The following is a 14,318-nucleotide window of genomic DNA, read 5'->3' as shown; positions in this document are numbered from 1 at the left end:
GGCGTTTATGATGTTCGAAGGCTCTCCCTTTAAAAACAACGGAAAAAAGTGATAATTTAAAAAATAAATATTGGCCCATACGTCACCTTGAGTTTAGACAAAGGTCAAACCAGACTTCCACCGTGTATGGAGGCTATTAGGCCCAAAAGTGTGTGAACTTTAGGGTTCTTGCTTTGAATAATTCTGAGAAAAAGGTTAATTTCCGTGTGTGTGTTTTTTTTTTACCAACACGAGACCTTGCTATGACCTTCAAATTTTTCAAAGATCAACCTGAAAGTTTCCTTGTCAAATGATGATTAAGCAAAAGCGTTGTTTGAAGTTTCAAGGTTCTAGCTTCAAAAATCTCTGAAAAAATATTTTTCTTCCGTTTTTTGATCTCCATGTGACCCAGCCGTGACCTTGAAATTTGGCAAGGGTCAACAAGACTTTTACCATGCATGGGGGCGATTTAGCCCCAAATGTATGTGAAGTTTCAAGGTTTTAACTTAAAAAAGTCTCAGAAAATAATATATTTTCTTTTTTGAGAATGTGTTGCACGCAAGACATCACGACAAACGCTCGTGTTTTTATTTCGTTGCTTTAAGGTCGACTTGCGTACCCGCTCTTTCGCTAATCTCAATTAAAATTCATCTTGGAAGTTCGGTTTTATTACGCTTATAATTAAGAAGATTAAACTAAGACAACAAATATGGGAATGTCGCTAAACCTGGAACAGTTAAGGAGAAACAGCCGTACCAGACAAAAAAATTATTATTGCAAAGCGTTTTTTATATTGTCACATACTAGACTCTATCAGTAAACAAACGAACAACATAAGATAAAAATAAAAGTCACACAACTCATCAAACTGACCATTATAAAAATTTCTGCATTTGTTCCAGGTTGGACGCATGGGTGTGTAAAGTGGAACACTGTGTTGTCAAACTCGGAACACATGCAAAAACACACTGACTCTCTTTCTAGCTCTGTCTGTGTCTCACACACACATATATACACCCACACACTCTCAATCACACGCACACAATTACTCATTGCCACACACACAAGATAAATTCATACGTCATAACATTTTGATTTAGCCATCTTATTTAAATGTCTGTTTTTCCACATAACATTGGATTTTTACCAAAGAAATAGTAAATTTGATAACAATTAATGCCTCAAATGTGAAAAAAAATATAAATAAGGGCTAGGTCTAAACAAATCGGATAAAAAAAACTGTTTTTGTAAAACATGAAAAAAGAAGCTAAGAAACGACTTTTCACTCAATGTCCTTTTGTTTTCTACTTTCAGTGCAGTCCTCGTGTGATCAATGCCGTGTGTATACTGCTGGCACTGTATAATGTTCAAAGGGGTGTTGGTGCCACACAAGAAGCAGTACCAAGATATTTCGCAGCATACTTTTTACCCCTCTTTTGATCACAAACAGATATTAAAAGGGCTACCTGCCCAATTAACCAAATGCTAAAATCAATACGCATAAAGCCGCAAAGCAAATAACACACACACACACACACACACACACACACACACACACACACACACACACACACACACATATATACACACACACTCACACATACTGTAAACACCCAGACAAAGACAAACTGACAGACATACACACAGACAAACCGACACAGACACTTGCACGCCCACACTTACGCCCGCATTTACACCAGCAAACACACTCACACACACACACACCAGGGGCGGACGACGGGGGGGAGCACAGGGGGCACGTGCCCCCCCCCCCCCCTCCCCGAAAAAAAAATTGGAAAGCTGATTCTATGACCATTTCTAAGTTCAAATGGCACCAGATGGCACCATTTTGCTTCTTTGGGCCAAAAAATTTTCCGGGGGGGGCATGCCCCCGGACCCCCCTAGAAAATTCGGGCACTTCGCGCCCATCACATTCACTTTCGATTCAAAGTGCCCCCCCCTTACAGAGCAACTGATCCGCCCCTGCACACACACACACACACACACACACACACACACACACACACACACACACACACACACACACACACACACACACACACACACACACACTCTCTTATTGAAGTGAACGGCTTTTGCCAAAACTTGCACGAAGAGTGGTGAGAAAAAAATTGGGGGGCAGGTGTCCGGGGGGCAGTTGTCCTCCCTCGGTGGGGGGGCAGGTGTCCGGGGGGTAATTGTCCTAGTAGGGCAATTATCCGGAGGGGGGGGGGCACTTGTCGGGGAACAATTATCCAGGGGGCAATTAGCCTGCCACGGACTAAAAACACCAGTGTTCACTTTATCGTTTGATGAGGGTAAGATGGAACAGAATGCGTCAAAGCTGGAACACTGTTCCATGTTTGCCTCTGTATGTGTTCCAGCATAGCCGCATGGCACCTGCATGGATTTCGACTTTAGCTGTAGGATACATGTGACGTTTCCAATCTTTTTTCCCCGTTCATAGTGTAACACATTGATGTAGGTTTGTAATAGCAATCAACATTTTATGTGAACGTATATAGATAAAGAGTAATAAAACGAATTCTAGACAATAGAAATAAGAAGAAGAAGGGAGAAAAGTTAAAAAAAACGTACCTCTTCTTTGGTTTTGCCGCAGTTGCCATTTTTCTTTTTGCAATAACATCGGGGGAGGTCGCTAGACATTTCTGCTAAAAAAAAATTCATGAATTGTTTCCCGTTGACCGCATATTGAGGTGTTCCAAGTTAGCCGACTGTTCCGGGATTGGCGACTTTCCCTTAGTTAGTGTTCCCATTAAACTCGATAAGGTAGTGACATGTTATGTTGAACGCAAGATGGTGTCGCACGCAAGATCTCAAAAGATGTTGACGACATAATTTCAACACTTGGTAGCGCATTCGTGGTTCGTGACTTCTTCACAAATTTTGAACACAGAATGTGTCACGTGGTTCCCTAGATGAAGTAGATCCTTGTACATGTAAGTTTTGTTTTCAAAAGAAAATAACCGTTAATTACCGAACATTATGTCGCACGCAAGATATGACGACATTTTCTGATCGTTTTCAAAAATGCTGTTCAAAAGTTCTGCAGTCTTTGCTGGATTACTTGAAAGACAGCAGTTTGATACACCGTTATCGCTTGACGTGTCGACATCAATTCCAGAGTTTTTGAAAAAGAAATTTAGTAAATATCTGCGATTGAAAAATGTATGCCGTGATGACGACACATCTAAGAAAGAGTCAGGGTACAAGGCTCCGTGACATCATTTCTATTTTTAACTCCCAAAACCCTGACCATAAGCTCATAGCACTTTTTCAGAGATGCGTTAACGCAACAAGTCTAAACCTGTTGTTGTAAAAATAGTAACTGATGTCATAGTGTAAGGAGGTTATGTATAAAGATGGTGTTGTCTAATTGTTTTACTAAATCCCCTGATCGAGCCACAAGATAACACCGCCTACTCTACACTACAGTCTACAAAGACAGTCTCCTAGAAGTAAAAGTTGTTTGACACTTTTGTTGTTGTTGTTGCTGAGAACGACAAAAGAGATGGTTGACGAGGAAGAGTATCTGTTTAGCTCACTGCTACCCGAACCTGATATGTTTCCTTTGGGTCGCGAGTGTCAGAACGTGGCGAAAACTTGTGAAAATTCACATCAGACACTACATCACCCAAGGAAACAGAAAAAAACAGACGCGTGCGACCAAGTCAAAGAGGGGTGGCCTTGGACAGTAAAGAATTTGCTCGCCTGGTCAAAGTCCGAGAAAGGCTGTTGAAGCGACTTAAAGCACAAACAGAAGTTGTAGCTAGAGAAGTTAAAAAACACCAGACGTGTCAGAAGAGTCCAGAACAAAAAGAAAAAACACCAGCAACCGAACTACCTCACACACCTGTCAAACACTCGGAGAGCAGCAATCTGTTTGAAAACCGCGACCCAGACCCGGCTGGTATGTCTACCTTCAACGCCCTCGGGTACTATAATCTCAGCCTGTCCCTGTCCGCTTCGGCGTCCCACAAGGATCTGTCCTCGGCCCTGTCCTTTTCACCCTGTACACCCAACCCCTCTCCCTGGTCATCGAACGCCACGGCCTGAACTACAACTCCTTTGCCGATGACACGCAGCTCCAGAACAGCGCCAAGCCGGAGGACGTTGACGATCTCCTTGGATCCATCTCCAGTTGTTTCACTGACATCAAGAACTGGATGACTGAGAACAAGCTGAAGCTGAACAGTGAGAAGACGGAGGCCCTTCTCGTTGGAACACGACAGAAGATTTCTTCCCTCACTGTGACCGACCTCCAGCTGGATGACGCGACTGTTCCATTCTCCCCTGCTGTCAAGAGCCTTGGCGTCTTTCTCGACTCCACTCTCTCCATGCAGACACACATCTCCTTCATCATCAAGACCTGCTTTTTCCACCTACGACGCATCGCCTCCATCCGTCGCTACCTCACCCACGACGCCTGTGTCAAGCTGGTTGTCTCCCTCATCTTCAGTCGTCTGGACTACTGCAACTCCCTTCTGGCTGGCCTCCCCGCCTCATCCATTCATGGCCTACAACGAGTCCAGAACGCCGCTGCCAGGCTGACGTTGAGGAAGACGAAGCGAGATCACATCACCCCCCTACTTCGCTCCTTGCACTGGCTCCCTGTCAACACCCGAATCTCCTACAAACTGTCCACTCTGGTCTACAAGTGTCTCAACGACTCTGCTCCCGAGTACCTTCAATCCTCCCTGGACCTGTACACCCAGCCCTCCGACCGTCCCCTTCGTTCTGCTGCTGATCCTCTCCGCCTCCACATCCCTCGCTCGAAACTCGCATCTGCTGGTCAGCGTGCATTTCCCTCCGCGGGCCCCTCCGTCTGGAACTCCCTGCCGCTTGAGCTTCGCCAGAGCCCCTCTCTTGACGCGTTCAAGAGTAGGTTGAAGACTCAGTTCTTCCCTAGCTGGCTGCGACTTTCATGCTCGACGTGATGTGTTGTGCCCCAAAAGACATTCTTGTGCTGTGCTCTGTGAGAGGTGTTTTCTTTGTGCTTAATATTATTTTGTTTGGACCTAGCTATTGATGTGTACATTGTTGTTAAACAGTTGTTTGTTTACCAGGGTTTGCTAGTGTGTGATAGGGTTCGTGTCCGTCTGAAGATGTTAGTTTCTTTGTTAGTCCTGTGTTGACAACTCTTCGACAAGCGCTTAGAACTGTACCCACGGAATACGCGCTATATAAGCTTCATATTGATTGATTGATTGATTGAACAATGGATGTGAAATACAAAAGTCGCCCCACGTCAAGTTATGCGAGTCCCTAAGACAAACAACCAAACTAGTACCTGGTTATAAAAAAACCCATCTAAAGTAGACAAGTGTAAAACAAACAAGGCGGTGTTGTATACCAAAAATCTATTATTGACAATCATTTTTGGATTTTGTTTATGTGTGTAAAATGTTGAATTTTTTTATTTTTGAGCTTTAGTATTTAAAAGACTGAAGTCACTTTTATAATAAAATGGTCATATTGGAAAAGTTTATAACTATGTGTCTGTATAACTCTTGAATGGTAGCGTGAGCAGTTTATGTATTGTTTGTTACTTTTACATCTGACTTTTACCTTCGCTTGCAGTTGCCCCACTGAGCATCTGTCTCAGTACCTCGACCATCTCTTGCAACCAATTGTTCAGACACTGCCTTCATACATCAAAGACACCACTCATGCGCTTCACCTTCTGGGTGAAATCAACAACAACCCTTCTTTTCATCCCAACCTTCTGTTCACCATGGATGTATGTTCTCTGTATACCTCCATCCCTCATTCCGACGGACTTCAAGCACTTCAGTTCTTCCTGGACAATCGTTCTGTTCGCGACCCACCCACTCCCATCCTCCTCCGTCTCGCGGAGCTTGTCCTCACGCTCAATACTTTTGAGTTTGATGGACAAGTCTTTCATCAGATAAGTGGTGTCGCCATGGGCACTAAAATGGGACCTTCCTATGCTTGCCTATTCATGGGCCACCTGGAATCCCAGATTCGTTCCACTTACACTGGACCTCAGCCTGAACTGTGCAAACGCTACATCGATGATTGCCTCGGTGCCACCTCTCTCTCGTTGTCTGACCTCACTGATTACATACACTTTGTCAGTAACTACCATCCCTCCATCAAATTCACCTTTGATATCTCTCCTTCCGCAGTCGCCTTTCTGGATTTGAACATTTCCCTGTCTGATAGCATTCTTTCCACCAGTGTTCATTACAAAGACACTGATGCTCACACCTACCTTACTTTCCATTCCTCTCACCCTTCTTCCACCATCCGGAGCATTCCATTTTCCCAGTTTCTCAGACTGCGCCGCATCTGTTCTGACACAGATGACTTTGAAGAAAAAGCAGCAGAAATGTCTGACTTCTTCCTTCAACGTGACTACCCATCCAGCCTCTTGAATGTGGCCTTACATAAAGTTCGCTGCATACCGAGACAAGTAGCTCTGCAGCCATCATACACCTCAGACAGATCAGACAGACCTGTGGCAGTTCTGACCCACCATCCCCACAACCTACCTGTTCGCCATATTTTGAAAACCAATTGGTTCATCCTTAAGTCTAGCCCCTCTGTTGGTGAAACGTTCAGCCTGCCACCCTTGTTGGCCTCCCGACGGGACTGCAACCTTCGAGACTCCCTGGTTCGATCCTCTCTTCGTTCGCCAGTTCCCCTACAACCCGGCACACACGCATGCCAGAACCCTCGTTGCCACACCTGCCCCCACATTTGCCATTCTACCACTCTGACCGGCCCCCAAAAAGATTTCAACATTAAACGCACGTTCTCTTGCACCAGCCGCAATCTCATCTATGCCATATCCTGTCTCAAATGCCCCAAAGTACTCTACATTGGTGAGACCGAAAGAACCCTCTCTACCCGCTTCACCGAACATCTAGCAGATATTCGGCATCGCCGCTGTAGGTCTGTTGCCCAACATTTCAACAGCAGCAACCACACCTCCCTGGATGCACGTGTGAAAGGTGTCTGGCAAATGTACAGCACCTCCACAGACAGAAAACAAGTAGAGTCCGATTTTATATTATTCCTGGGCACATCCACACCTGACGGTTTGAATGCGAAAATGTGATGTACTTGTATTCCCCAACATACTGTGGATTTACGGTACGTGTGTGTGTGTGTGTGTGTGAATGTGTGCGTGTGCGTGTGCGTGCGTACGTGTTCACCCCCTCCCCCCCCCCTCCCTTTTTTTTTTTTTTTTTTTTTTTTTTTTCCCTCCCCCCCCCCCCCCCCCCCCCCCCCTTTTATGAATGTGTATCACTTTTAGTCTAGTATGCCTGTGCCCATGACATCATCCAACCACTTCTCTCCCCTTTCATTCATTTCCGTTCCTAGAGTTCCTTCCCTTTTTTGCGTGTTTCCCCTCCATTTTCGTTCAAACCTTGTTCGTTCCGTGTTGCGTCTGCTTTTTGTTGTCTTTTGTGTTCTTGTTTTTCCTGATGAAGCTTCCATAAGCGAAAATTCGTACCGTCTTGTCCCGTTCTTGTATTGGTGAGTACAGTATTCCTTTGTTTTTTAACTTTGTTCATCTCACCACAGTCACTCCGTTGTTTAGATTTTTACCTTCTTGTTTGGAAGTACTTGTGTAAACGTGTGGGCATGTGTGTGTGTGTGTGTGTGTGTGTGTGTGTGTGTGTGTGTGTGTGTGTGTGTTTGCACACATATAACCCTACCTCTTACATAGTCTATCAACAACAAAATAAAAAAATTAAAAACACCTATGTTATCTGGTGTACCTATCAAAACCTTGTACGTGCACCCGCTGTCGGCAATCAAACACCCATTACTGTCATTACTCCAGCCGCGATAAGCACCAATAAAAAGGCCGGGAATTGACCCTATGGGGGCAATTACTGCTGGGAAGCAGTAATCCTGTCATTACCCCAGCTGGAGTGGTCATTAGTACCGAGCAACAGGTACAGGCACATGAAATCACATGACAAAATATAAAACTCAATAAACCGTTTATCCGCAATATCTCCTTATCACTACTTAAACACAGGCACCTTAACCTATAACTTTATGCTGGTCCCTATCCTTGCGCGGCTGCGCGCTGCGCAAAAAAAAAGGTCCGGTCCGTGCGCTTCCTTACTACTCCCCCCCCCCCCCCCCGCCAAATTTTGTTGTTGATGCTGTTTTCAGTTTTAAAATCAGGAGAGGCTCAAATAGCCCCTCTTAAAATGCTAAAATTCATTTTTGGCTGGGTGGTTACAAATACTTTCAGGTTTACAAGATTGTTCATATTATGCATATCCGCAAAGCCTGTTTGTTCTGAAATAGATTTAGAGTCAAAAGAGGCCATTCAAATCCTCCCTGAAATGCAAAAATTCGGGTAGGGGGCGCTGCCCCCCTGGACCCCCCAGCAAGGGCGCTGCCCCTGCACCCCGCCGGAGCCTTGACAGCCCCTGCCCCTGAACCACGACCTTTTCAGTTTTTTCATTTTCCAGCAGTTGCACCCATGCATCTTGCGTGCGACACCTTAAAATTCGGTTATCGAAAAAAAAAAATTCTCTCGAGATTTAGATTGGACGTTTGGTCTCGTCTGTTAAGCGATGTTTCAGGCATTCAATCAAACTAAATGCAAGGCATTTGTGCTTCTTGTTATTTTTCTGTGGCATATTCAAAACACGAGGTATCACGATGTCCGCTTTCAGATGGCCGGTTTTGGCGTTATTTTTGACTTTAAACAAGGATAACTTCAAAACCGTTCAAGTCAGACACACGAAATTATGTCCACTATATCTTCGCACATTCATCCACACACACACACCAATTTTCAGCAGACACACGTTTTTAGAAACATTTTTATTGTAAAACAAAAGCCGTCTTCTGTTCTGTGAGCACCTTTTGGCACTTAGTCATATATCGCAATAATTGATCATGTATGTCAAAAAGTGGAGATTTGTGCGCATGTTCGGGGTTATGCTCGATACAGACTAACACAGAATACCCAAACCCTAATGGGGAGCTGGGCCAATGTAAAAGCAATGTTTTGGCGTGAAATTTTTTTCAGATTGTTTCTAGATTTCTCTCAAAATTAATTAACTCGTTTAATCGATGTGCCAGCTATGAGCAATAGCAAAATGGGCGGAGCTTAGGTTTGTTCCAGCTCTGACGCAATTCGCAAAACGGACAATATAAGGTCCTTATAGATGAAATATGTGACCCTCCACCACGAAATGAGTCGCATGTCACCTCGCGCGGTTCTGCGCTAGGCTTAATAAAAGTCCGGGGAGTGTCTGGTAACAGTGTGAGGGTCACCTTAGTCACAGGCTTATAACTCAAACAGTTTTCGCTCTTTTCTAAAACGGTTTTCACCACTGGATAGAGCATAAAAAACTCTTTAGAAAAATGTAAAAATATGAAAATCATGCAAAGGTGACATGCGACTCATTCCGTGGTGGAGGGTCACATATATGTACTCATGATGATAGAATAGCATATATTTCACACTTCCTATCAGTGGATGCCATAAAAATGGTGAAATCTGCATGTTATGCGGCAAAAACGAAATGTTCCAGCTCTGAGGTGTTTGATCCTCCTTTCCCCGTCGCGATATAACCTTCGTGGTTGAAAACGACGTTAAACACCAAATAAAGAAAGACAGAAAGAGCCGGGGGAGTAACGAACCGGGGGAGTAACGAGCCGGGGGAGTAACGAGCCGGGGGGAGTAACGAGCTGATCCCGAATATATGATAAATGTTATGACCTTATGTTTTAAAATAAAGTCTTGAGACAGGGGTTCCACTGTAGCATATACAGGCTAGGGTATGATTTAAAGGCAAAAGTGGTTTAAAAAAAAAAGAAGTACAGCTTACTTACATTTTTTGATGTAAGTTAGACACGAAACCAGCACAACATAGTAGCAGAATGATAATACATGTAGTTTGAAGGAATATGGAGCCTTGGAGGACAAAACAAACAACAAAAGCCACTACTACCACAACATTTACTCTTTTTTTTAATATCAAAGTTCTAATGGAATTTTTTTTTCTAAAAACTGAGCTTGATTTACAAAACCTGACTGATACAAAAGCATAAAATCCAATATATGTCAGCAAACATAAAAACAACAAAAATATTAGTTTTAATTTAAAATCTAGCTGTTCTAAATTCAAAATACAGTTAAAAAGCAACTTGCTCATGTCATAGTAATAAAACAACCTCATATTATGTTAAACTGCGGGGAAAAAAGTGTGTGTGAACAGGGATTGTTACTCAGGTTGTATCCGGACAAACACAAAACACAAGTCGCGTAAGGCGAAAATACAACATTTAGTCAAGTAGCTGTCGAACTCACAGAATGAAACTGAACGCAATGCAACGCAGCAAGACCGTATACACACCGGTGACACTGTGACGGTTCCCCTACGCTTTGTGTTCGGTGCCCTGACCCTTTGTGTTCGGTTCCCACTCGGTTCCCACACGCCAAAATTCGCGGACAAAACATCCATTTATGGTAGTATTACGCAATGTTGCTCTCTGAGAATGGTCTTGTTAGATCTGTGAGTGTTTACACTACATGCCTAGGTGCTGTTGGATTGAAGGTTTTTGATATTTTAGCCGTTATTAGGTAGAATGCCTTCCACTTTACTGCAAAACTGCATAATTCGTAGCATCGGCAAGAAATATCCTGCCAAAAAATGCCTGCTTGGAACTGTCGTTGGTCCAGCAAAACGTTCAACATGTCTGTAGCAGACAGCCCAAGTTTCAAGATTGTAGGGCCATCCAAACAGCCGTAATAATAAAAACAACAAAAGTAGTCAGTGAAATTGGCTGTGTTCGGTCCCCCCACACTTTTGTGACGTAGGCGTGACGGTTCCCATAATTCATTGTGTCGGTCCCCACTTTCTGTGTCGGACCCCACTTTCGACCTAATTTCTCTGTGACGGACCCCACAACCAGCCTATTTTGTGTCGGTCCCCACACCTTGGATTTATGACTTGCCGGTTACTTGTATCATTGTATTCATTGAATCTAATTGTCTCGGAGTTATTTTTCAGCAAAAACCGGCAAGGCAGCACCTTTTGTGATACCAAGTAAGTCAGATGACATCAGTATGTGTGTGCGTGTGTGTGTGTGTGAGAGAGAGAGAGAGAGAGAGAGAGAGAGAGAGAGAGAGAGAGAGAGAGAGAGAGAGAGAGAGAGAGAGAGACTAACTTTATTAGTTTATGCCACAAATAATATATAACATTATTTATCTCTGGGACGGTTCCCAGTATACCAGCAAATTATGTGTTGATCCACCCACACCTTCTTGAACTGGCCTTCCCAATATCTACTCTTAGTCTTACGGCCTTGGAGATATGCAATTTGGCACATTTTTAAAATAAAAGATCCACCTGTCGTATGTGAGATTCAGTTTTCAGAGCAAAATGCTGCCCAGGGACTTCTAGTGGTGATTGAAAGAAAAAAAAGAGTACTTGCCTATGTCAAGTATGTGTCTTTATCCACGCTTGTTGTAAGAGGCAACTTTTCCCAGCTCCTTGTGTTCATGACTGCTTTCTCTTAAAATTAATTACTTTATGACAGTCAGAATACAATGGAACAAGGCTACATAAACCCTGACAGCCTACGACAACGGCCCGACTAAGGCTCAACACCGCGCCAATAAATTCAGCATTGGGCCAATGTTGGGCCATGATTGCTCCGTTTTCGTAGGCTATCAGGGTCAAAGATACATATTGGTAAACTAGTAAAATACGTGTTCAGCATCATCAGCAATACCACAAAAGGATTAAAACAAGAAATTCCTCCGATAGGAACTACACCCCCGTCAAAGGAAAATAACCTTCTCAGTTGGTGGCAGTGAGAATGGTTATTTCCCTTTGACCAACGGGGGTGTCCGTCTATACCAGGCCTTGTATAATTTTAATCCACCAATAACTCCCTAACCGTGTGTTTGACTGGTCCCAATTTTTGTAAGGACCGTCTCAGGAATGTATAGAACCTGTTCACCAAGTTTGGTGACGATCGGTCCGTTCATTCTTGAGATCTACTTGCGCGTCTCACACTAAAGTTGTGTTTCCGTACCCGCGACAGCGTTTTTCCAGCGGTGCGACGAAAATCAAGCACATAGAAAATGACCAGGAGTGTTTCCACACGCGCGACGCGTTAGCGGCGCGACAAGCGGCAAGCGACGCGATTTTTTTGAAAGGGTCCTGGAGCGATTTTTTCGCGTTGTCGCGCGGCAACGCGGGAGTTTACAGATTTTACCGCATGTTTAAAACGCAAGTACGGAAACACGTCACGCGTTTGCGCGCGTTTTCTTTTGTCGCTGCCGCTGTCGCGGGTACGGAAACAGAACTTACCGCGAGTACGACACTACCGCGAGTACGACACTACCGCGAGTATAACACTACCGCGTGTCACACTACCGCGAGTATAACATTACCGCGTGTCATTTTATGACTTCCATGGCTGAAGGCAAAGGTTGAAATGTTTCCTTGAAATATAAAACAAAAAGGCCTGGTCTGTTCTCTGAACACTAATTCAATGTTTGTCATGCTAACCAAGAACTCAAAACGATCAGAACACACTATCAGAATACATATAGAATGGGTTGCTTCCAATCAAAGCCGTTAGAACACAAACTCACAAGAAGTAAGTTTGCATGCGTTCTCTCTACGGTTATGGTACTCGCGGTTGTGGTACGCGCGGTAGTGTGACACGCGGCAGTGTTATACTCGCGGTAGTGTCGTACTCGCGGTAGTGTGACACGCGGTAGTGTTACACGCGGTAGTGTCGTACTCGCCGTAGTGTGACACGCGGTAGTGACGCTCGCGGTAGTGTCGCATAACCGGAGTGATCTGGAAAGGTGTCAATCTCTCTCTCTCTCTCTCTCTCTCTCTCTCTCTCTCTCTCTCTCTCTCTCTCTCTCTCTCTCTCTCTCTCTCACTCTCTCTCTCTCTCTCCACCCTCTCTCTCTCTCTCTCTCTCTCTCTCTCTCTCTCTCTCTCTCACATACACACACACACACACACACACACACACACACACACACACACACACACACACACACATACTGATGTCATCTGACTTACTTGGTATCACAAAAGGTGCTGCCTTGCCGGTTTTTGCTGAAAAATAACTCCGAGACAATTAGATTCAATGAATACAATGATACAAGTAACCGGCAAGTCATAAATCCAAGAAGGTGTGGGGACCGACACAAAATAGGCTGGTTGTGGGGTCCGTCACAGAGAAATTAGGTCGAAAGTGGGGTCCGACACAGAAAGTGGGGACCGACACAATGAATTATGGGAACCGTCACGCCTACGTCACAAAAGTGTGGGGGGACCGAACACAGCCAATTTCACTGACTACTTTTGTTGTTTTTATTATTACGGCTGTTTGGATGGCCCTACAATCTTGAAACTTGGGCTGTCTGCTACAGACATGTTGAACTTTTTGCTGGACCAACGACAGTTCCAAGCAGGCATTTTTTGGTAGGATATTTCTTGCCGATGCTACGAATTATGCAGTTTTGCAGTAAAGTGGAAGGCATTCTACCTAATAACGGCTAAAATATCAAAAACCTTCAATCCAACAGCACCTAGGCATGTAGTGTAAACACTCACAGATCTAACAAGACCATTCTCAGAGAGCAACATTGCGTAATACTACCATAAATGGATGTTTTGTCCGCGAATTTTGGCGTGTGGGAACCGAGTGGGAACCGAACACAAAGGGTCAGGGCACCGAACACAAAGCGTAGGGGAACCGTCACAGTGTCACCGGTGTGGTATACTCGTAGCATCGTCAGTCCACCGCTCATGGCAAAGGCAGTGAAATTGACAAGAAGAGCGGGATAGTAGTTGCGATGAGAAGGATAGCACGCTTTTCTGTACCTCTCTTCGTTTTAACTTTCTGAGCGTGTTTTTAATCGAAACATATCATATCTATATGTTTTTGGAATCAGGAACCGACAAGGAATAAGATGAAAGTGTTTTTAAATTGATTTGGAAAATTTAATTTTGATAATAATTTTTACATATTTAATTTTCAGAGCTTGTTTTTAATCCAAATATAACATATTTATATGTTTTTGGAATTAGAAAATGATGGAGAATAAGATGAACGTAAATTTGGCCCGTTTTATAAATGTTTATTTTTTTTTACAATTTTCAGATTTTTAATGACCAAAGTCATTAATTAATTTTTAAGCCACCAAGCTGAAATGCAATACCGAAGTCCGGGCTTTGTCGAAGATTACTTGACCAAAATTTCAACCAATTTGGTTGAAAAATGAGAGCGTGACAGTGCCGCCTCAACTTTCACGAAAAGCCGAATATGACGTCATA

General features: G+C 43.8%; 1 protein-coding gene across 1 annotated transcript in view; it reads right to left on the bottom strand.

The window, feature by feature from the left end:
- The window catches only part of LOC138964785 (arylsulfatase J-like), a 36,907-nt gene extending 35,956 nt beyond the window's left edge, over window positions 1-951 (bottom strand). Inside the window, exon 1 of the mRNA XM_070336828.1 lies at window positions 853-951. Within this exon, the coding sequence (XP_070192929.1) occupies window positions 853-936 (84 nt within the window). The 5' untranslated portion in view covers window positions 937-951. The remainder of the gene's footprint in view (window positions 1-852) is intronic.
- Window positions 952-14,318: the final 13,367 nt, after the last annotated feature.

This window comes from Littorina saxatilis, linkage group LG4 (genome assembly GCF_037325665.1).
Source record: "Littorina saxatilis isolate snail1 linkage group LG4, US_GU_Lsax_2.0, whole genome shotgun sequence".
Lineage (NCBI taxonomy): Eukaryota > Metazoa > Mollusca > Gastropoda > Littorinimorpha > Littorinidae > Littorina > Littorina saxatilis.
This window is presented reverse-complemented; position numbering and strand designations above follow the sequence as displayed.